Source organism: Artemia franciscana, chromosome 19, assembly GCF_032884065.1.
Source record: "Artemia franciscana chromosome 19, ASM3288406v1, whole genome shotgun sequence".
Classification (NCBI taxonomy): domain Eukaryota; kingdom Metazoa; phylum Arthropoda; class Branchiopoda; order Anostraca; family Artemiidae; genus Artemia; species Artemia franciscana.
Window position 1 is genome coordinate 6,183,405 of NC_088881.1, and position 22,029 is coordinate 6,205,433.

The 22,029-nt window shown below is 34.1% G+C and overlaps 2 protein-coding genes across 5 annotated transcripts in view; one reads left to right on the forward strand and one right to left on the reverse strand.

Annotated features, from left to right (window-relative positions):
* LOC136039221 (protein capicua homolog) overlaps positions 1-22,029 on the reverse strand; it is a gene marked incomplete in the record, with an annotated part of 223,751 nt that overhangs the window by 150,803 nt on the left and 50,919 nt on the right. Inside the window, 2 exon segments of the mRNA XM_065722753.1 lie at positions 5,959-6,925; positions 21,741-21,801. Coding sequence (XP_065578825.1) covers positions 5,959-6,925; positions 21,741-21,776 — 1,003 coding nt within the window.
* LOC136039222 (period circadian protein-like) overlaps positions 1-22,029 on the forward strand; it is a 569,811-nt gene that overhangs the window by 55,176 nt on the left and 492,606 nt on the right. The window lies entirely within an intron of this gene.

A 22,029-nucleotide genomic window follows, 5' to 3' on the forward strand; every position in this document is an offset into this window, starting at 1 on the left:
TTTAAGAATTGGGACAATTGGGACATTGCTCTTTAGTGTAAAGAGCAAGGTATCGACGAGGGGTGAGCCCACTCATATACGCAATAAAACATACGAATACAGAAGTTCGCTACGTAAGTTACGTATAATTTTTACTTATGAAAACGTTCGTAAAAAATCAAAAGTTATAGTTGCCTTTTTAAGTAATCAAAAAATTGGAGGGAAACTAGACCTCCTCCCTCGCTCCTTTTTTCTCAAAATCTTCCGATTAAAACTATGAAAAAGCCATTTAGCCAAAAAGAATTAATATGCAAATTTTGTTTTAATTATTTATGTGCGGAGAGCCAAGATCAAAACATGCATTAATTCAAAAACGTCCAGAAATTAAACAAAAAAGTCTTTTTAAATGAAAGTAAGGAGCGACATTAACACTTAAAACGAACAGAAATTACTCCGTATATGAAAGGGCCTTTTCCTCCTCAACGCCCGCTCTTTACGCTAAAGTTTTTTACTGTTTTAAAAAGTACAGTTAAGAGAAAGAGTCAAACTTTAGCGTAAACAGCGGGGCGTTGAGGAGAAAAAGCCCCTTTCATATACGGATTAATTTCTGTTCGTTTTAAGTTTTAATGTCGCTCCTTACTTTCATTTAAAGAAAAACTTGTTTTTTTTGTGTTTAATTTTACAAAGGGATCATGAGCTAAAGACATGGATACTTCATCTGAACCAGGCTCAGCCTCATTTACTTCCTATGAAGTAAATAAGCCTCAAAAAACGCAACCAGGGTATGAAGAATACTGTTAGGAGTCTTCAATATATAGTAAATTATTTTAGAAAACACATTTGAGACTACAGCTTGATTTTACGCATGAAACGCGGTTTTAGGCGTATTGCTCGGATTTTTTAGGCGTTTTGTGTCATAAAACACTAAAGATATCGAAGACACTTCAAAACCCCAACGCATACCAACATCTGAAACAATGTCCCCAAAAGAATCGCCTTGAAAACAATAATAAGAATAGTTATAATAATTTATTTTTGACCCACTAACATGGTAATAAAGTGGAACAACAAAAACAAAAGAAAAAAGAAAACACACGCAAAAGAAACTTTCCAAAACAAACAATAATCAATAGAAAAAAAAACAAATTTCAAAAGAAATTTACTATTTAATAAATTTCTATTTAAGAAATACACGTACAATCTTTAAATTCATTGAAAATCATCTACTTTCTCTATTGACCTTTAATCTGACACATTCTTGGAAAAAATTTGACAATTTTTCCTATGAATATTTATTATAAGCATTAATTATAAACTATAAATTAATGATCATATAAATTACTGATAATTAATAAATTAATGTTAAAATAATTACACTCTTGAACGATACAATAGTCTGATATTGCGCATTTCGTTCTCCTAAACAGCGTATATTTTTTTTTTAATTCTTGGTTTGAACATGAGGACCACCCTTTGCCCTATGCCCTTTTTCCCTTTACAAGGTGATATGGTGAATAAACTTTTGCCTTTCCATAACCACAGTATTACTTGCTTTTAATGGGACTAGCCGTGACGCATATCATCAAATATTTGCAAATTCACCCTTGCTGAACGTTAGAACTCTAGAAATAAAGAATTGTTTCTAAGCCAATTAGCTCAGTAACACTTCAGATGTTAATTATACATATCAGAAGCAGACAAAATTTCAAAGAATTCTTGTCTGAAATCTCACTCGAACTTGAGATAACAAATTACGTTGCGAAACCTATCTTCCCTCCTTTGAAAGCCCTTGAAAAATGAATAGGAAGCATCTCTAAGAGGAAATAGCTGAATGAATGATTTCCAAAATGAGAAAGGAAATTAATTATGACATAAAGTTCTTTTTCAAAAACCTTATCAGATTTTTTTTTTTTTAATCTTACTAAAGACAGATATGGTAAATTTTAAAATACTAATAAGCATACCTGCGCACCAAGGATAAAAGAGGGGGGTACTCTCCCTTAGCACTGACCCAAAGAACCCATTCTCCTCCCTAGGAAAAATTAAGGGAGAAACCTAAATTGCATTGTAATCGTTTTGCTTTCTTACCCTAATAAAAGCCCTGACTCCCCCCCCTCAAGAGAGGGACCTTACAAAAAGGCAACTAGTATGTCACAGCCTGAACCATAAGTTTCGTGCAACAACCCACTCCCTCAATCCCATACAGTAAGTGATCCTGCAAAACACTTGAAACAATTTAGTATTAGATCCCTTGCAAATGACTAATATGGATACAATTTTTTCTCAATATAGCAGTGGCACCAATGGGGAGGGGAACTGTGCCCCCTAGGTTTCCCCCTCCTACCTCCCCTAGATTTCAAAAATACCTTTTCCAGAGGGTGTTCATTGAAAAATTCCTTTCTTGGTATTCTCTGAAAAAAAAATGCAACTCTAAAAAACGGAGTTTTGATACCAATAGTTACATCAAAGAATCGCATTTTAATGCTGATTTTAATGCGTAAGTTTCAACAAGTTTAGTCAAACCCATCAAAAATTACGAGCCTGAGAAAATTTTGTCTTATTTTAGAAAATAGGAGAAAACATCCATTAAAAGTCATAGAATCTTAACGAAAATCACACCACCAGATTCAGCATCAGAGAACCCTACTGTAGAAGCTTCAAGCTTCTATCAACAAAAATGTGGAATTTTGTATTTTTTGCCAGAAGACAAATCACCGATGAGTGTTCATTTGTTTTTTTTGTTTTTTTTTTTCAGGGATAATCGTATTGACCCAGTTGTCCTAGAACGTCGCGAGAGGGCTCATTCTGACGGAAATTGAAAGTTCTAGTGCCCTTTTTAAGTGACTAAAAAATTGGAGGGCACCTAGTCTCCCTCCCACGCACATTTTTCCCCAAAGTCACCAGATCAAAATTTTGAGATACCGTAGCCATTCTGTTCAGCTTAGTCAAAAACCTAATAAATATGTCTTTGGGGATGACTTAATCCCCTCAGTCCCCAGGGGAGGGGCTGCAAGTTACAAACTTTGACCATTGTTTAAATATAGCAATTATAATTATGAAGTCTACAGACGTTTTCAGAGGGACTTTTTCGCATTGAGGTGGGGGTGGGTCGCGGGGAGGAGGTTACGTGGGAGGATCTTTTCATGGAGGAATTATTCACGAGGAAGAGAATTTCCATGAAGGGGCAAAGGATTTTCTAGCATTATTTAAAAAAAAAACAATGAGAAAATATTTTTGTTCAACTGGAAGTAATGAGCAGCATTAAAACTTAAAACGAACATAAAATAATACGTATATAAGGGGATTCGTCTGCTCCACAATGCCTTGCTCTTTACGCTACGGTATTTTTAGTAATTTCAACTATTTATTCTAAGGCCTTTGATATTCAGGGGTCATTCTTAAAGATTTGGGACAAAATTCAAGCTTCAGTGTAAAGAACGAGGTATTGACGAGGGGGCGAACCTCCTCATATACGTAATGAAAATACAAAAACATAGAAATTCGTTACGTAAGTTAATTCGTAAGGTAAGTATGTTTATTATTAACAAAAACGTTCGTAAAAAATAAAAAATCTAGTTGCATTTTTAAGCAGCCAAAAATTGGAGGGCAACTAGGCTACCTCGCCCACCCCTTTTTTTTATCAAAATCGTCCGATCAAAACTATAAGAAAGCCATTTAGCCAAAAAAAAAAAAATGTGTAAATTTTGTTTTAATTATGGATGTGCGGTGAGCCAAAATCAAAACATGCATTTATTAAAAACCGTTCAGAAATTAAATAAAATACAAATTTTTTAAACTGCAAGTAAGGAGCGACATTAAAACTTAAAACGAACAGAAATTATTCCGTATATAAAAGGGGTTGACCCCTCCTCAACGCCTCGCTCTTTACGCTAAAGTTTTTTATTGTTTTAAAAAGTAGAGCTGAGAAAAAAGTCAAACTTTAGCGTAAAGAGCCAGGCGTTGAGGAAGGGTCAACCCCTTTTGTATGCGAAATAATTTCTGTTCGTTTTAAGTTTTAATGTCGCTCCTTACTTGCAGTTAATTTTTTTTTATTATTTAATCAAACTAGACATGACAAGTCATCAGTGAACTAAAAGAGGATGAGATATAGAATTATAATTGATCCTGTGATCCCCAATGGCCGTCAGGTATATACACATGGAAGTAGGAGGGCTCTGGTGCATGTCCCTCCGCCCCCTTCCCCCAAAAAATTTTACTCTTTTTTAATTATTTCTGTGATATTCACCTATTTTATGCAGCTAAATTTGAATGATGATTTGAACTCTTAATTAACTACAAACAGCCGTAATGGCACAATCTCGCTGATGGAATTAAAATATCGAAAACAGGGCTATTTCAATTATCCTTATTACCATATCATTAACATTATCTTTTAATTGCCAGAATTATGACGTTACACGGGATGGGTGTAAGAACTTCAAAACAAGAATTTTAACATTCTTGATCACAAGAATTTGGATTAAGAGCTGATCAAGAGAACAGAACATTCGACTAGTCATGACGACGATAAGTAAAGTACAAGAATACTTACGATGACCGTCGGGAATGTACGTATAAAAGCAAGAAGGTTCCATTTCATGCCCCCCCCCCCCCCGAAGCTCATCATTTTTGTTTAAGTTTTTTCATAATTTTCTGATATTTGCCTATTTTAGCCTATTATAATTGAATTTTTACTTAAAAGCCTCAATTTGCTACAGTCCCTTATTTACAAATAGCCGTCATGACCCAACCTCAATGATTAAAATAACTAAAAGAGGTTATGTCGATGGTACTAAATATGTTTTGAATGTAAATTAAAATCACCTTTTAGCTCCCAAACTATTACCTTGGTCTTTTAATAACAATAGTTATGTGATTACATAGGATGAGTGTAAAACTTTGTGAATGTACGAGAGTATGTGATTGCGATTGGTTTTTTTTTTTTTTTTTTTTTTTTTTTTTTTTTTTTTTTTTTTTTTTTTTTTTTTTTTTTTTTTTTTTTTTTTTTTTACAGAATATCATATACGACATATCTTTATAAAAAAAAAAACATCATATGTAGACGATAACAGACAAGATATAATAAAATATTACGTTATATTTTGAACTGGAAGTTATTTTTTCTTCAACAAACTTCATTTTCGGATTTTTTTTTTAATTGAAAACTATTTTTCTAATATACGACCTTTGTAAAGATTCAAGCACCTTACTAAGAATGCTTTGAGCAAGACAATTCAGGAATAGCAGGCTATTTTTGAATAAATTTCTGTAGAATTTTTATTGGATGTTTTTTTCTGAATATTTTTTTGAATATTTTTTAGAATTTATTAGCATTTTACTAGAATATTTTTTATGGTAAAACTGTCTTTGTTTATGTGTTCTTTTATTCTAGAGGAAGTAATTGACCTACCCACCAGACAATCCCCGCTCTTTTTTTCTTTGAGACTTCTCTTCCCCTTCCTTTGCTGTTCTTGTCTCTCTAACATAGTTTTATTCTCATGGTACATTTTAATCATATCCACATGGGCGACCTAACCATTCACCCAAAGATCGGTCTGAATGTTACTTCACAACAACTTACAAAAGCTTAAACACGCATCTTTGAGGAATCTATTCCCCCCCCCCAAAAAAACTCACTGGGTAAAATTTTCGCGACATCCCCATATATATGTATATATATATACACACACACACATATATATATATATATATATATATATATATATATATATATATATATATATATATATATATATATATATATATATATATATATATATATACCAAGCAAGTGCTCACCCAATATGCTAATTAGGTTTATATTTTATATTTACCATTTGTTTACATTTATATCTATTTTAAAAAACATTGCTTAGCTGTATATAGGCTAAAGACGCAAAATACAGATTATTTTCCTTTTGAACTGATGCCCATTTTTCTTTTCTTTTTTAAATCAAGTCAATTATCTAGTAGACTTACCATTTTCTGAAGAGAACGTTATATCTTCTCGTCTCAAATCGTCATCACTTTCAAGATCGATTTCATGCCTTCGTCGCAATTCTTCTTCACAGGCAAAGGCAGGATGACTAATGGTCTGCACAAGGACTGGATGGTAAGAGCTATCTTCACATAAAGACTCCTTGATAACTTCTTCTTTTATCTTTGGGCCAGATAAATATAATATTTGTTCGAAATTATTTTCCAAATCTTCCCACCAGGGGGGTTCAAGAAGCCGCAAATTTGGCCGACTCGTCCAAAACTGACCGCCCATCAATTCTGATCTTACTAAATATTTTCTATGAAACTGTTTTACATCAATGTGTTCGATTTTGCCTTCTATATATTGATTAATATCACTATTTATTCGAAATACAACCGGGACACTGGGACCAAGTTGTCTCACAAGTGGCACAGAATCACTCACTATGTCACAACGCCGTTTGGCGGACACGTTCTGATAAGTACATTCATTATTGTCATCAAAAAGCACAGTGATGGAGTCACTTTGTGATTCAACATCTTTTATAAAAGCTGGTCGGAATAGTGTATCCCTTCGGGCCAAAACTCTGGACCCTTTCCAATCACACAAGTTCAAAGTACTTTTAATCACCCCGGGTGCACCAGTAGTCTGTATCACATTAACTGATGTTGCAGTTGTATAAATTTGATTGTCCGCAATTGCGAATTCTTTAGAGATGGCATCTGTGGGTGGCAAAGGAATATCAGATGAGGTGGAAGGCGTGACCCCAATTTCTTCAAGATCGGACGGGTTGAATTTTCGTTTTTTTGGAAGCTTACACACACTGGTCTCCCGCCTCTGGGTTGAAACTTCGGGCTGAACGGTTTTTGGCGGATCGCCCGAGTTAGCGTGTTCCATGTCGTCCTTGCCATCGGGTACGTCGTAACTTTGGCTGTGCAAGTAATGCTCCTCCATCAAAACGTGAGTCTGTGAATACATTTCTAAATCAATTATTTAATTAAAACAACTACAAAGACCAGAAAAAATAATCGAAAAGTAAATGACAAGTAACAAAAACATTTGACAACCAAATCTTTGTAAATATACACAGCACAGGATTGAGAAAAGGAGGAATGGGAGGATGGTATAAAGGGGAAAGCGAATATGGGAAATATATCGAAAATTTGAATGTAAATAATAGTAAAATTTAGGCAGTTTATCAAAATATAGAAAGAAGTATCATAGAAACTTAAAAAATATCGTAAATACGTAATTTGGGCTGGACTCAATTTTGGGTTAATTTTGGTAATTGGGCTAATTTTGGGCTGGACTCAAGGTAATTTATAACTTATGAAATCTAGTTAAATGAACCTTTAAAACAGGGCTGTGAAGTCTGAGTCAGAATCGCAGTTTTAGCAAACTTTTTCTGAAGGGAATCGAATTCGGAGTTGGAGTGGGTAAATAGAAAATACCTGGAGTTGGGGCTGGACTCGGAGTCTGTTATATCTTATAAAATCTAGTTAAATTAAGCTTTAAAACAGGGCTGTGGAATCGGAATCACCGTTTTGGTAAACTTTTTCTGAAGGGAGTTGGAGTAAGTATATTGAAAATACCCGGAGTTGGGGCTTGACTCGGAGTCTGTTATAACTTATAAAATCTAGTTAAATGAAGCTTTAAAACAGGGCTGTGGAGTCAGAATCGGAATCGCAGTTTTGGTAAACCTTTTCTGAAGGGAGTTGGAGTAGATACATTGCGAATACCTGGAGTTGGGACTGGACTTGGAGTCTGTTATAACGTATAAAATCTAGTTAAATGAAGCTTTAAAACAGGGCTGTGGAACCAGAATCGGAATCGCAGTTTTGGTTAACTTTTTTTGAAGGGAGTTGGAGTAGGTATATTGAGAATACCTGGAGTTGGGACTGAACTCGGAGTCTGTTATAACTTATAAAATTTAGTTAAATGAAGCTTTAAAACAGGGCTATGGAATCGGAGTCGGAATAGGAGTTTTAGTAACCTTTCCCTGATTTGAGTGGGATTCGGAGTTGGAGTAGGTATATTAAAAATGTCTGGAGTCGAATATAACTTATAACCGACTCCACAGCCCTGTTTTTTTAATTAAAACAATAAAAAGACCAGAAAAAATAAGCAAAAAGTAAAATGACAAATAACAAAAACATTTGACAACCAAATTTTTGTAAATATAGACAGTAAAGGAGTGAGAAAAGGAGGAATGAGAGGATGACATAAAGGGGAAAGCGAATATGGGAAATATATCAAAAATTTGAATGTAAATAATAGTAAAATTTAGTCAGTTTATTAAAATATCGTAAGAAGTATCACAGAAACGTAAAAAATATCGTAAATGTGTAATCTTAATATTTTGTGCGCAAATATGCTAAAAATATCATAACTTTGAAACCAATGCTCCTCCTTTAAAAAATGAGTCAATGAATACATTTCTAACTTCATTATTTACAATAATCACAAAAAATAGAAAAAAAATAAAGGGGAAAAAAATAATAAAATAAGGAAAGGGATTTAAAACTAAATCCGAGCCAACATTTGCAGTTAAGGGGGAGTATATTTGGAGAGAGGATTTGAGACATAGAAGAATGTGGATGGGAAATACCCAACGGAACAGAAATTAAACATCTGAGCGTAAACAAGTAGTACAATATAGAAACTTTACTGAAGCATCGTAAAAAGTATCGTAGAAAGGTAAAATATCGTAAAAGCATAATCGTAATATTTTATTGCAAATACGACAAAAATGTCATAACTTTGCAACTTCGGTTGTGTAAGTAATGCTCCTCCTTCATCATATGAGTCCATGAATATATTTATAAATCCATAATTTAAAACAAAAACAAAATAAAGAAAAAAAAACGAAAAGAATTTGCCAGCCTAAAACAGCCTAAAACAAATAAGAAAAAAGTTTAACAGCTTTATCTCCAAAAATATGTAATGTATAGTTGGAGAGAGGAAAGGATATATATATATATATATATATATATATATATATATATATATATATATATATATATATATATATATATATATATATATACTAGCTGTTGGGGTGGCGCGAAGCGCCACCCCAACACCTAGTTGGTGGGGGCGCTTCGCGCCCCCCCCCCCCCAAGCCCCCCCGCGCGCGTAAGTCGTTACGCGCCATATTAGTTACGCGCCATTGTAGTTGTGTATATATATATATATATGTTTTTAACTACGTAAAACTTGCGAATATACAACATTCTTTGCTGTCCCATTGTCTGTGCATATAAATAGATTTTCAGGTTTACCGACTCTTGAACATGCAACATATAATGGTCCATGGGAAAACAATCCGTATTCAGATCTATACCTCATGATTCTAATGATTGCCCTTGAGCTTTGTTGATGGTGATTGCTAATCGACCATTCCCTGAGTCGCCATCGTCATTTATATATCCCCCTGTGCACCCCGGCGTCCCCTTTGCAGTTATGTCCCTGTGTCCCGGTCGTCATTTATATTCCCTGTGTCCCGGTCGTCATTTGTGTCCCGGTGTTCCAGTCTGTGATTTCTCTTTGAGTGTCCCGGGCGTCATTTATATTCCTTGTGTCCCGGTGTCCCGGTCGTCATTTATATCCCCCTGTGCCCCCCGGCGTTCCCATTGTAGTTGTGTCCCTGTGTCCCGGTCGTCATTTATATTCCCTGTGTCCCGGTCGTCATTTGTATCCCGGTGTCCCGGTCTGTATATACATTCGTTTTTTAGTTTTGTTTTTCTCCTTTATTTTTTTCCTTTTTTCTTTTTTTTTCTTTTTTAGTTTATTTAGATTTTTAGATTTTTTAGTTTTTTTATTAGTTTTTAGTTTTTTTGTAGTTTTTACCATTTTTTTAGTTTTTTTTTTTACTTATGTCCTGGTCGTCATTTATACTCCCTGTGTCCCGGTCGTCATTTGTGTCTCGGTGCTTTGTTGATTGCTAATTTATATTATATTTATATTTTTTTTTGTAGTTTTTACCTTTTTTAGTTTTTTTTCTTCTTTTGTATTAGTGTGAAATAATTCAGACGTCATATGCGGACAAACACGACGTCACTCGACAGACAGACAGACAGACATAACCCAGAAAACAACTTATTTTTATATATATTTATTCATATTTTTTTAGTTTTCTTTTTCTCTTTTATTTTTCAGTTTTTTCCTTTTTTTAGTTTTTTTCTTTTTTAGTTTTTAGTTTTTTTTTAGTTTTTTACCTTTTTTTACGTTTTTTTTAGTTTTTTTAGTTTTTTAGCTTTTTTAGTTTTTTTATTAGTTTTTATTTTTTTTCTAGTTTTTGCCTTTTTTTATTTTTTTCAGTTTTTTTTTAGTTATTAGATTTTTACCTTTTTTTAGTTTTTTTTAGTTTTTTAGTTTTTTTTGCTTTTTAGTTTTTTTTTGTAGTTTTTACCTTTTTTAGTTTTTTTCTTCTTTTGTATTAGTGTGAAATAATTCAGACGTCATATGCGGACAAACATGACGTCACCTGATCCATCCACAGATCCACACAACAGACAACTTATTTTTATATATATAGATATATATATATATATATATCTATCTATATATATAAAAATAAGTTGTCTGTCTGTGGATGGATGGATGGATGTGTCAGGTGACGTCACCTGAAAAAACTGGATTAGGTGACGTCAAAACTGAAAAAACTAAAAAAAGGCAAAAACTACAAAAAAAACTAAAAACTAATAAAAAAAAATAAAAAAGCTAAAAAACTAAAAAAACTATAAAGGTAAAAACCAATAAAAAACTAAAAAAAAAACTGAAAAAACTAAAAAAAGGCAAAAACTACAAAAAAAAACTAAAAACTAATAAAAAAAGTAAAAAAGCTAAAAAACTAAAAAAACTAAAAAAAACTAAAAAAAGGTAAAAAACTAAAAAAAATAAAAAATAAAAAAAAACTAAAAAAAAGGAAAAAACTGAAAAATAAGCTAAAATAAAGGTAAAAACCAATAAAAAACTAAAAAAAAAAGGAAAAAACTAATAAATGACGACACTCAAAGAGAAAGCGACCAGGACAAAAGGAATGTTCGATTAGCAATCAACAAAGCACCGGGACACAGGGAGTATAAATGACGACCAGGACATAAGTAAAAAAAAAAAAAACTATCTATATATATAAAAATAAGTTGTCTGTGGATCTGTGGATCGTGGATCAGGTGACGTCACCTGAAAAAACTGGATCAGGTGACGTCAAAACTGAAAAAACTAAAAAAAGGCAAAAACTACAAAAAAAACTAAAAACTAATAAAAAAAATAAAAAAGCTAAAAAACTAAAAAAACTAAAAAAAGGCAAAAACTACAAAAAAAACTAAAAACTAATAAAAAAGCTAAAAAACTAAAAAAACTAAAAAAAAGGCAAAAACTACAAAAAAACTAAAAACTAATAAAAAAAATAAAAAAGCTAAAAAACTAAAAAAACTAAAAAAACTAAAAAAAGGTAAAAAACTAAAAAAACTAAAAACTAAAAAAAAAACTAAAAAAGGTAAAAACTAAAAGAACTAAAAAAGAAAAAAATAAATGACGACACTCAAAGAGAAAGCGACCAGGACAAAAGGAATGTTCGATTAGCAATCAACAAAGCACCGGGACACAGGGAGTATAAATGACGACCAGGACACAAGTAAAAAAAAAAATTAACAAAACTAAAAAGAAGGTAAAAACTATAAAAAAACTAAAAAGAAAAAAAAACTAAAAACTAATAAAAAAACTAAAAAATCTAAAAATCTAAATAAACTAAAAAAGAAAAAAAAGGAAAAAAATAAAGGAGAAAAACAAAACTAAAAAACGAATGTATATACAGACCGGTACACCGGGATACAAATGACGACCGGGACACAGGGAATATAAATAACGACCGGGACACAGGGACACAACTACAACGGGGACACCGGGGGAAACAGGGGGATATAAATGACGACCGGGACAAAAAAACTAAAAAGAAATAAAAACTAAAAACTAATAAAAAAAACTAAAAAATCTAAAAATCTAAATAAGCTAAAAAAGAAAAAAAAAGGAAAAAAATAAAGGAGAAAAACAAAACTAAAAAACGAATGTATATACAGACCGGGACACCGGGATACAAATGATGACCGGGACCCGGGACACAGGGAATATAAATGACGACCGGGACACAGGGACACAACTACAACGGGGACACCGGGGGAAACAGGGGGATGTAAATGACGACCGGGACACCGGGACAGGGAATGGTCGATTAGCAATCACCATCAACAAAGCTCAAGGGCAATCATTAGAATCATGAGGTATAGATCTGAATACAGATTGTTTTCCCATGGACCATTATATGTTGCATGTTCAAGAGTCGGTAAACCTGACAATCTATTTATATGCAAAGACAATGGGACAGCAAAGAATGTTGTATATTCGCAAGTTTTACGTAGTTAAAACCATATATATATATATATATCTATATTCACAGGTGGGACATAGGGACACAACTACAATGGCGCGTAACTATTATGGCGCGTAACGACTTACGCGCGCGGGGGGGCTTGGGGGGGGGGCGCGAAGCGCCCCCACCAACTAGGTGTTGGGGTGGCGCGAAGCGCCACCCCAACAGCTAGTATATATATATATATATATATATATATATATATATATATATATATATATATATATATATATATATATATATATATGTATATTATATTCATTATAACATGACGTTACAAACCGGGACACAGGGAATATAAATGACGACCGGGACAAGACATATATATATATCTATCGATATTCACAGGTGGGACACAGGGACACAACTACAATCGCGCGTATCTAATACGGCGCATAACGACTTACGCGCGAGGGGGGGCTTGGGGAGGGGGGGGGCGAAGCGCCCCCACCAAATAAGCGTTGGTGTGGCGCGAAGCACCGCACCAACAACTAGTATATATATATATATATATATATATATATATATATATATATATATATATATATATATATATATATATATATATATATATATATATATGATGGCTATACTGGCAAATTAATGGCAAAAGGAAATAATGGCAATTTATATTATTTGCTTCCTTTGTTATAAAATACCCTGATTGGTTTAAAGTGATGACGGCTAGAAAATGATGTCTAGAAAAGCACACGTGGGAACGGGTTTAACACAATAAATTACCTTTCCTCGCACATATAAGGCCAACTCAACACCATTAGCTACCCAACCTATCATCTGGAATGGACCAGGTCTTCATACTAATTTTTCAACCAAAGCTATGAGAGAAGATAATGAAATTTTGTAAGTTTTGTCTTCAAGCATTTTTAAGCAGCGTGAAGTTAAAACTATTGTCTAATTTAAGCATGTTGATTTTTCAACCTCAACCTCAGTTAAAAATTTTAACCTCAGGAATATAATTCGGAATATAGATAAATTTTGGTACATTTTTTTCAGGTCATACCAAGACATATAATGAATAATTTAGTGTAATCTTTACTATATTGCTATGTAAGATAGTGTAACGACAAGGTTTTTCATTTAGGCGAAATTTGGGATCTTGGATGAAAATGGATATTAGGTGCATCATCTTACGAAATCGAAAGAATACATCGATTTAAATCGGTTAGTAATTATTAAGTCATACCCCACATTATTTCAAAGCTTATATGTGCAGCTTAGCAAGGTTGTAAAACTAATTGAATTTACGTATTATATAAAAAAAACTGATTAACTCACACCTTTTTCCGTGCATTTTAATTAGTAACGAATTATATAAAAAAAAGCACACGTGGAAACGGGTTTAACACACTAAATTACCTTTTCTCGCATATCTATGACCAACTCAATCCGATTAACTACCCAACCAATCATCTGGAATAGATCATGGCTTCATACTAATTTTTAAGCCAAATTCAACCCCATTCAATACACATTTTTTGGAAGTTCCCAAATTCGCTCCCGTAAATTCACCAAAAATAGTCAGAGCCCTATCTGATCAAGATATTTCTCTAATTAAAAATTAAAATTATTTTTAATTAAAAATTAAGGAATTAAAAATTATTTGTTTTACTCTTCTCCCGTTCTTATACACTTAAAACCTAATATCTTCTATTTCCAGATAGCTTGAGTATAGGCTGTAAACAAGTTAGCATCCGATTGACAATATGCAATAAAATAAGTACAATAAAATTACGATAACTACTGGCTTTATTAAATTTATTAATTCATTAAGCCGGGTAAGCTATCCTGTTCTCAGGTGTTTGTGAAATTTGAGGGGGAGTTTTTCCCAAAACATTTCTGAGCTCTTACTTTATAAACCGTCTACAGGATCTTCTATATTATCATCTATATTAATATAAGATCATATATATTAATTGCGTATATGAGGGGTTCGTCCCCTCGTCAATACCTCCCTCTTTACGCTAAAGTTCGAAAGCTGTTCCAATTCTTTAAGAATGACCCCTGAATAACAAAGAGTTTAGTTAAAACAAATAGCTTTTATGAAAGTACAAAAACAACTTTAGCGTAAAAAGCGAGGTATTGCCGAGGGGGCAAACCCCCTCATATACGTAATAATTTCTGTTCGTTTTAAGTTTTAATGTTGCTCCTTACTTTCAGATGAAAAACTTGTTTTTTTATATAATTTCTGATCGTTTTTTTTTAATAATTCTGGGAAATCGGCCTCCCCTTCATGGAAAATTCTCTTCCTCCATGAAAAATTCATCCATGAAAAGATCCTTCCACTTAACCTTCTCTCCCCGACCCCCCTCCCCCCCAAAAAAGTACACCTGAAAATTGCTGTATACTTTCCAATAACCAATACTATATGTAACCAATGGCCAGAGTTCACCTTTACAGCTAAACAACCAAAAAGCGCATTCTCTTCTGTAACTCTGCGTATTGGGGAGGGGTGGTGGTTTGACCTTTTTCACCTGGATAGAGTAACTTGTATTTTGCTCAAAACGTGGATTGTAGATTGCTTTTATATAGATTAAATGTTCAAAAACAATAAGTTTACATTTTTAATGTTTTAAACAAAATACGCTTTAAATATTTTTTTTAATTTAGTAGATACAAAATTATCAAGACTTATACCAGCATATATATTTAACTGTCAACCAACATTCATAACTTTTTTTTCAGTAATTGTGGTTATTTTATTTATTTATTTTTTATTTTCTTTATTTCCCTCAAAAAATGAGGAGTACGCTACAATATAGTATAAAGAAAAAACAAATGATAACACTTACAATCAAAACCTATCAAACATTGATCAAATACTTAAAAAAAAAATTAATAAAAAAAAAGATACAAAACTTATGACGGTGACTTTTTTTTCGTTTTTTTTTCGATACCGTGAGAAATAAAAACACATAGCTAGAAATAAAGATTGTTTTCACTAAAGTGCAAATTATATTCTGTCTTTAGAAGGTACGCGGGAGGTCGGCCACACTCCTCTTGGTTTCTGCTCATTTTCTGTTTGACTCGGTTATTGATATAATTTATGTTTGTTTTGAGTTTCATTTACTTATGTATTGTGATTTATTCTTACACTTAAAAAATTATTCGACTTAATTTCAACTCTTTTTTAGTTTAATGTATCTCTTTACTTTTATTTGAAAAACTTCTTTTGTAGAAAAACTTTTAAAATTAATATAGATAGTAAAAAAGGACGAAGATTCTCCAGAGCCTTTACTGGCACATGTTAGCACAATCACAGGTTAGTGGGAATATGTGGAAATAAGGAATACAAGTGATATTTTTAAATTAGAAGAAAATAAGGATCCTAGTCAAATGTCAAACACTAAAGGGATAAACATATCAGAACAGGATATCCTAAATAAAAAAGGATAAGGATCCTCCTGAGCCACTGCTGGCGCAAAAGGTATCGACTCGACGTTTCAGTTGATGGGACTTTTTTACAGGGGCAAGTAGCAAGCCTGTCCCCCAGCCTTACTGTGGCGGGGATCGAACCCTAGGCCTTTATATAGATTACCTTTGGTATTTGGTATAAGAAATACGGCATTAAACCGAAGACGAGTTGAAATAAATTCAAATATTTTTTCAATTGTAAGAATAAATTACAATAAATAAGTAAATGAGACCCAAAGCGAAACATTGAAGACAACAATTAAACATTTAGCAAAATACAACATAATAAAAAATACGAAAGAAACCAGAAAAAAAGACATCTAAGCGAACGAGTATAAACGCGAACATTTACTTTCTAATGTGGCCATTACCTTACCGCTGCAAGATATAGCTCCAGTCGTGTGACCGTTTAATAATTAATATTTGAGTCACGACACTATCATTTTCAATAGTAAGACAATTAGGCTTTAATTCCAAAAAAGGATGTTTAAATTCAAAGAAACCACACTAATTAATCTTTTGTTCGAAGCTGAAAATTGAGTAGGCTGGCAAATTCGTCATCAAATATTATGAGAAATAGCTTTTATATTAGTACTGCTTTCGCATAGAATATCAGGAAATAACTGGGAGTTTTTAGGTATGCCCGTAGCATGGTGCTTGCAAACACAGGATTTAATTCGATACTCTACAACTTTTTGAACAGAGCTTAATTGCTCTCAGAAAACGAATTTTAGCGAGTCCTGCGAAGGAAAAGCTGCAGGAAATTTCTGCAGGAAAAGTTGGATTTAATGAAGGTTGCAGCAATAACTGCAACCTAGTAAAGATCGAACCACAGCCCATAGTAACTAAAAGTTTAAAAACCCATTTTCTAAGAAAGTGTCTACTGAGAAGTATTTCCACTAGACTCTGATTCAGAAATAAGAAGCATTATTCAGATTCAAAAAAAAGAAGTTATAACCTGTAAAAAAGAATATTTTTGAAAATTTCGAAATATAACACCAAATCAAAATAAGACCTAAAACCTAAAATCTAGGAAAACACTTAGAGTGGAGGGATCGGGATGAAACTTAGTGGGAAAAATAAGCACAAGTCCTAGATATATGATTGACATAACCAGAACGGATCTGCTCTCTTTGGAGTAGTTAGGGGGAGGGGGTTAATTCTGAAAAATTAGAAAAAATGCGGTATTTTTAACTTACGAACGGGTGATCGGATCTCAATGAAATTTGATATTTAGAAGGATATCGTTTCTCAGAGCTCTTACTTTAAATCCCGACCGGATCTGGTGACACTGGGGGGGGTGGGGGTTGGGGGGGACCTAAAACTTGGAAAACACTTAGAGTGGAGGGATCGGGATGAAACTTGGTGGGGAAAATAAGCACAAGTCCGAGATACATGACTGAGATAACCGGAACGGATCCGCTCTCTTTGGGGTAGTTGGGGGGGGGGGGGGGGTAATTCTGAAAAATTAGAAAAATGAGGTATTTTTAACTTACGAACAGGTGATCGAATCTCAATGAAATTTAATATTTAGAAGAATATCGTGCCTCAGAGCTCTTATTTTAAATCCCGACCGGACCTGGTGACACTGGGGGGAGTTGGGAGGGGAAAACCTAAAACTTGGAAAACGCTTAGAGTGGAGGGATCGGGATGAAACTTGGTGGGAAACATAAGCAGAAGTCCTAGATACATGATTGACATAACCGGAACGGATCCGCTCTCTTTGGGGTAGTTGGGGGGGGGTTAATTCTGAAAAATTTGAAAAAATGCGGTATTTTGAACTTACGAACGGGTGATCGGATATCAATTAAATTTAATATTTAGAAGGATATCGTGTCTCAAAGCTCTTATTTTAAATCCCGACCGGAGCTGGTGACATTGGGGGGGGGGGGGGGGTTTGGGGTGGGGGAACCTAAAATCATGGAAAACGCTTAGATTGGAGGGATCGGGATGAAACTTGATGGGAAAAATAAGCAGAAGTCTTAGATACGTGATTTACGTAATTGGAATGGATCCGCTCTATTGGGGGAGGGGTTAATTCTGAAAAATTAGAAAAAAATTGCGTGTTTTTAACTTACGAAGGAGTGATCGGATCTTCATGAAACTTCATATTTAGAAGGATCTCGTAATTCAGATCTCTTATTTTAAATCTCAACCGGATCCAGCGTAATTGGGGGGGGGGCAGTTGGGGGGACAGGAAATCATAAAAAATACTTAAAGCGGCGAGATCAGAATGAAACTGGATAGGAAGAATAAAAACCTGTCTAAGATACGTGACTGACATAACTGGACCGGATCTGCTCTCTTTGGTGGAGTTGGGGAGGGGGGTAATTTTAAAAACTGAGGTATTTGTAACTTACGAAAGGGTGACCAGATCTTAATGAAATTCGATATTTAGAAGGATCTTGTGCTTTAAAGCTCTAATTTTTAATTCTGATCAGACCCCATGACATTGGGGGGAGTTGGAGGGGGAAACCGGAATTCTTGGAAAACGGGAAAATTGGGGTATTTTTATCTCACGAATAGGTGATCGGATCTTAATGAAATTTGATCTCTTATTTCAAATCCCGACCAGATCTTTGACATTAGGGGGAGTTGGAGGGGGAAATCTTGGGGAACACTTGGAGTGGAGGAATCGGGATGAAGCTTGGTGGATAGAATAAGCAAATGTCCTTGATACGATTGAAGGAACCGTACTGGCTTCGCTATCTTTGGGGGAGTTGGGGGCAGGGATTCAGGTGTTTCTGGACGTGCTAGGACGATGAAAATAGGTAGGCGTGTCAGGGACCTGCACAAATTGACTTGATAAAGTCGTTTTTCCAGATTCTACCATCTGGGGGGCTAAAGGGAGAGGAAAAATTAGAAAAAATTAGGTATTTATAACTTACGAGTGGGTGATTGGATCTTAATGAATTTTGATATTTAGAAGGACATCGTGAATCAGAGCTCTTATTTTAAATCCTGACCGGCACTGAGCCTCTTATTTTCCTTTTAAATCAATCTATTGATTTATAGAATTTTGTTAGAGCTCATAACTCTTGATCTCTTAGCTCTTCTTGCCTCGTCACAAGTGCCATATGAGCTCTTAGCTCTTGTTTTTTTACTATCTAATAAAAGGGTTTGACCCTATTTGAACTGTTATGTATCGTCATGGAAAGGCGGTGTGGTCTTTGAAAATACCTAAGAAATACGACATTTAATTCACCGTCGTTATAAACCTCAAAAGAAAGTTTACAGCTCCCATCTTGAATAACACACTTGATTTTCGGAAACGCAAAATATGAAATTGCAAAGTTTCTAGGGTTTTCTATCAAAATTGGATGGAGGTATGACCTATATAGTCGATGCATATACAAAATTCTATAACTTAATCAGAGGATATTAAGTGTGGGAGGCAAGGGTGTATTTTCCACAGGGTGTATTTTCTGGGGTGGGGATATTTCCCACCAGGGAGGGGTATTTTCCGGGAAGGGTATATTCCGCGGGGGTATTTTCCGCGGGGATATCTTCCGGCCACCGGGGTAAACACCAGCCCTCTTCACCACATATATCCCTTCGCACCGGGTTGGAGTTTTCAAACAGATAACTTAAAAGGTCTGATTTGGCGGTATCAATGCTACATTCCATCCCTTTACAAGGATTAAATAAAAAAAAAACTAGTTTTTTTTTAACTGAAAGTAAGGAGCGACATTAAAACTTAAAACGAACAGAAATTACTCTGTATATGAAATGGGTTGTCCCCTCCACAATCCCTCGCTCTTTACGCTAAAGTTTGACTCTTTGCCACAATTCTGCTTTTTAAAACAATTAAAAGCTTTAGCTTAGGGGACAACCCATTTCATATACGGAGTAATTTCTGTTCGTTTTAAGTTTTAATGTCGCTCCTTACTTTCAGTTAAAAAACTAGTTTTTTTATTTAATTTCTGAACGTTTTCGAATTAATGCATGTTTGATTTTGGCTCTTCGCACATAAATTATTAAAACGAAATTTGTATATTCATGCTTTTTTTTTGGCTAAATGGCTTTCTCTTAGTTTTGACCAGACGATTTTGAGAAATAAGGGGTTGGGAAGGTGGCCTAGTTGCCCTCCAATTTTTCGGTTACTTAAAAATGCAACTAGAACTTTTAATTTTTAATGAACGTTTTTATTAGTAAAAAAATATGCGTAACTTAAGGGGGTTTGTACCCTCGTTAATACCTCGCTCTTTACATTAAATCGTAAGTTTTGTCCCAATTCTTTAAGAATGACCCCTGAATCAAAAAGGCCGTAGAATAAATAGTTGAAATTACGAAAAATACTTTACCATAAAGTGCGAGGTATTTATCTCCTCCTACATACCTCGCTCTTTATGCTAAAGTATTTTTAGAACCCCTCATATGCGTAATAATCTCTGTTCGTTTTAAGATTCAATGCTACTCTTTACTTTCAATTGAAAACACGTTTTCATTTCTTATTTCTTAACGTTTTCTAACGTTTTCAATTTCTAATGCCCCCTGAATCACAAAAGCCGTAGAATAAATAGTTGAAATTACTAAAAAAGTACTTTAGCGTAAAGAGCGGGGTATTAGGAGGAAGTGAGCCCATCATATGCGTAATAAATTCTGTTCGCTTTAAGTTTTAATGCTTCTCCTTACTTTCAGTTGAAAAAACTTTTCATATTTATTTTTTCATTGTTTTTTTTTTAATAATACTAGAAAATCCTGCGCTCCCTTCATGAAAATTTTCTTCCGCCACGACAAATTCTTCCAAGGAAAGTTCCCCCAACATATCTTCCCCTTCTCAACCCCCCCCCAACCTAAAAATCCCTCTGAAAACGTCTGTACACTTCCAAATAACCATTACTATATGTAAATACTGGTCAAAGTTTGTAACTTGTAGCCCCTCCCACGGGGACTGTGGGGGAGTAAGTCGCCCCCAAAGACATAGTTATAAGGTTTTTCGACTATGGTGAATAAAATGGCTATCTCAGAATTTGTATCCGATGAATTTTGGGAAAAAATGAGCGTGGGAGGGGGCCTAGGTTTTGGTCACTTAAAAAGGGCACTAGAACTGTTAATTTCCGTTAGAATGAGCCCTCTCGCAAGATTCTAGGACCACTGGGTCGATACGATAACCCCTGGAAAAACAAAACAAAAAAACAAACAAATAAACATGCATAAGTGATCTGTCTTCTGGCAAAAAATGCGAAATTCCACATTTTTGTAGATAGGAGCTTGAAACTTCTACAAAAAGGTTCTCTGATACGCTGAATCGGGTGGTGTGATTTTCGTTAAGATTGTATGACTTTTAGGGGGTGTTCCCCCCTATTTTCTAAAATGATGCAAATTTTCTCAGGTTCGTAGCTTTTGATGGGTATAACTGATCTTGATGAAACTTCTATATTTAAAATCAGCATTAAAAGGTGATTCTTTTGATTTAACTATTGGTATCAAAATTCCATTTTTAGAGTTTCGGTTACTATTGAGCCGGGTCGCTCCTTACTATAGTTCGTTACCATGAACTGTTTGAAACACTATAAGAGTTTGAAACCTATTTTAAAACGTTTTAAATGCTTACTAATATCATTCCTTAAGGCGTATCGATAAACTTTACCCCATTCCCTCAAATGGTCAAATAGAAACCCCAAATCGTACGTAATTAATGGGTTTTCCATATTTGACTCATTTCTTTATATTGGTTTAACTCAAGCAATGCAACAGCAAATTCAGCGTGAATATTTCACAGCATAAATACAATTCAGGGTATATATTAGAACATTGGGACAGGGAGTCAAAGTTTATTGGTACGCCTTAAGGAATTATTTATAATCTTTTCTTCTGAAGAGTGCGAACGCAACACTAATATCTTTTTGGTAAATGGGACATAGTATATTTGACAACTGAAATGCTATAAAAGCATAGATAAAACAAAAAACTTACAGATTGAGGAGGGCTCACAAATGCACCAACACGCATATCACTGACAGTTTAACTGAAGAATCTATAAATAAATAAAAAATAAACAAAAATAAAAATCATAAAAGAATAATCACGCTTCTAAACCATTGCACAAGAGGAACTAAAAGAATAGAGAGAATACACCTTGGCTATTATAAACAAAGATCAAAAAACGCTTATTTTTGAACCGGTTCTAAATCTACTGCCTTTAACTATATAACATCCAAGCACACTACGCCAAACATGAATTAACTGTCTGTTCAATCATTAG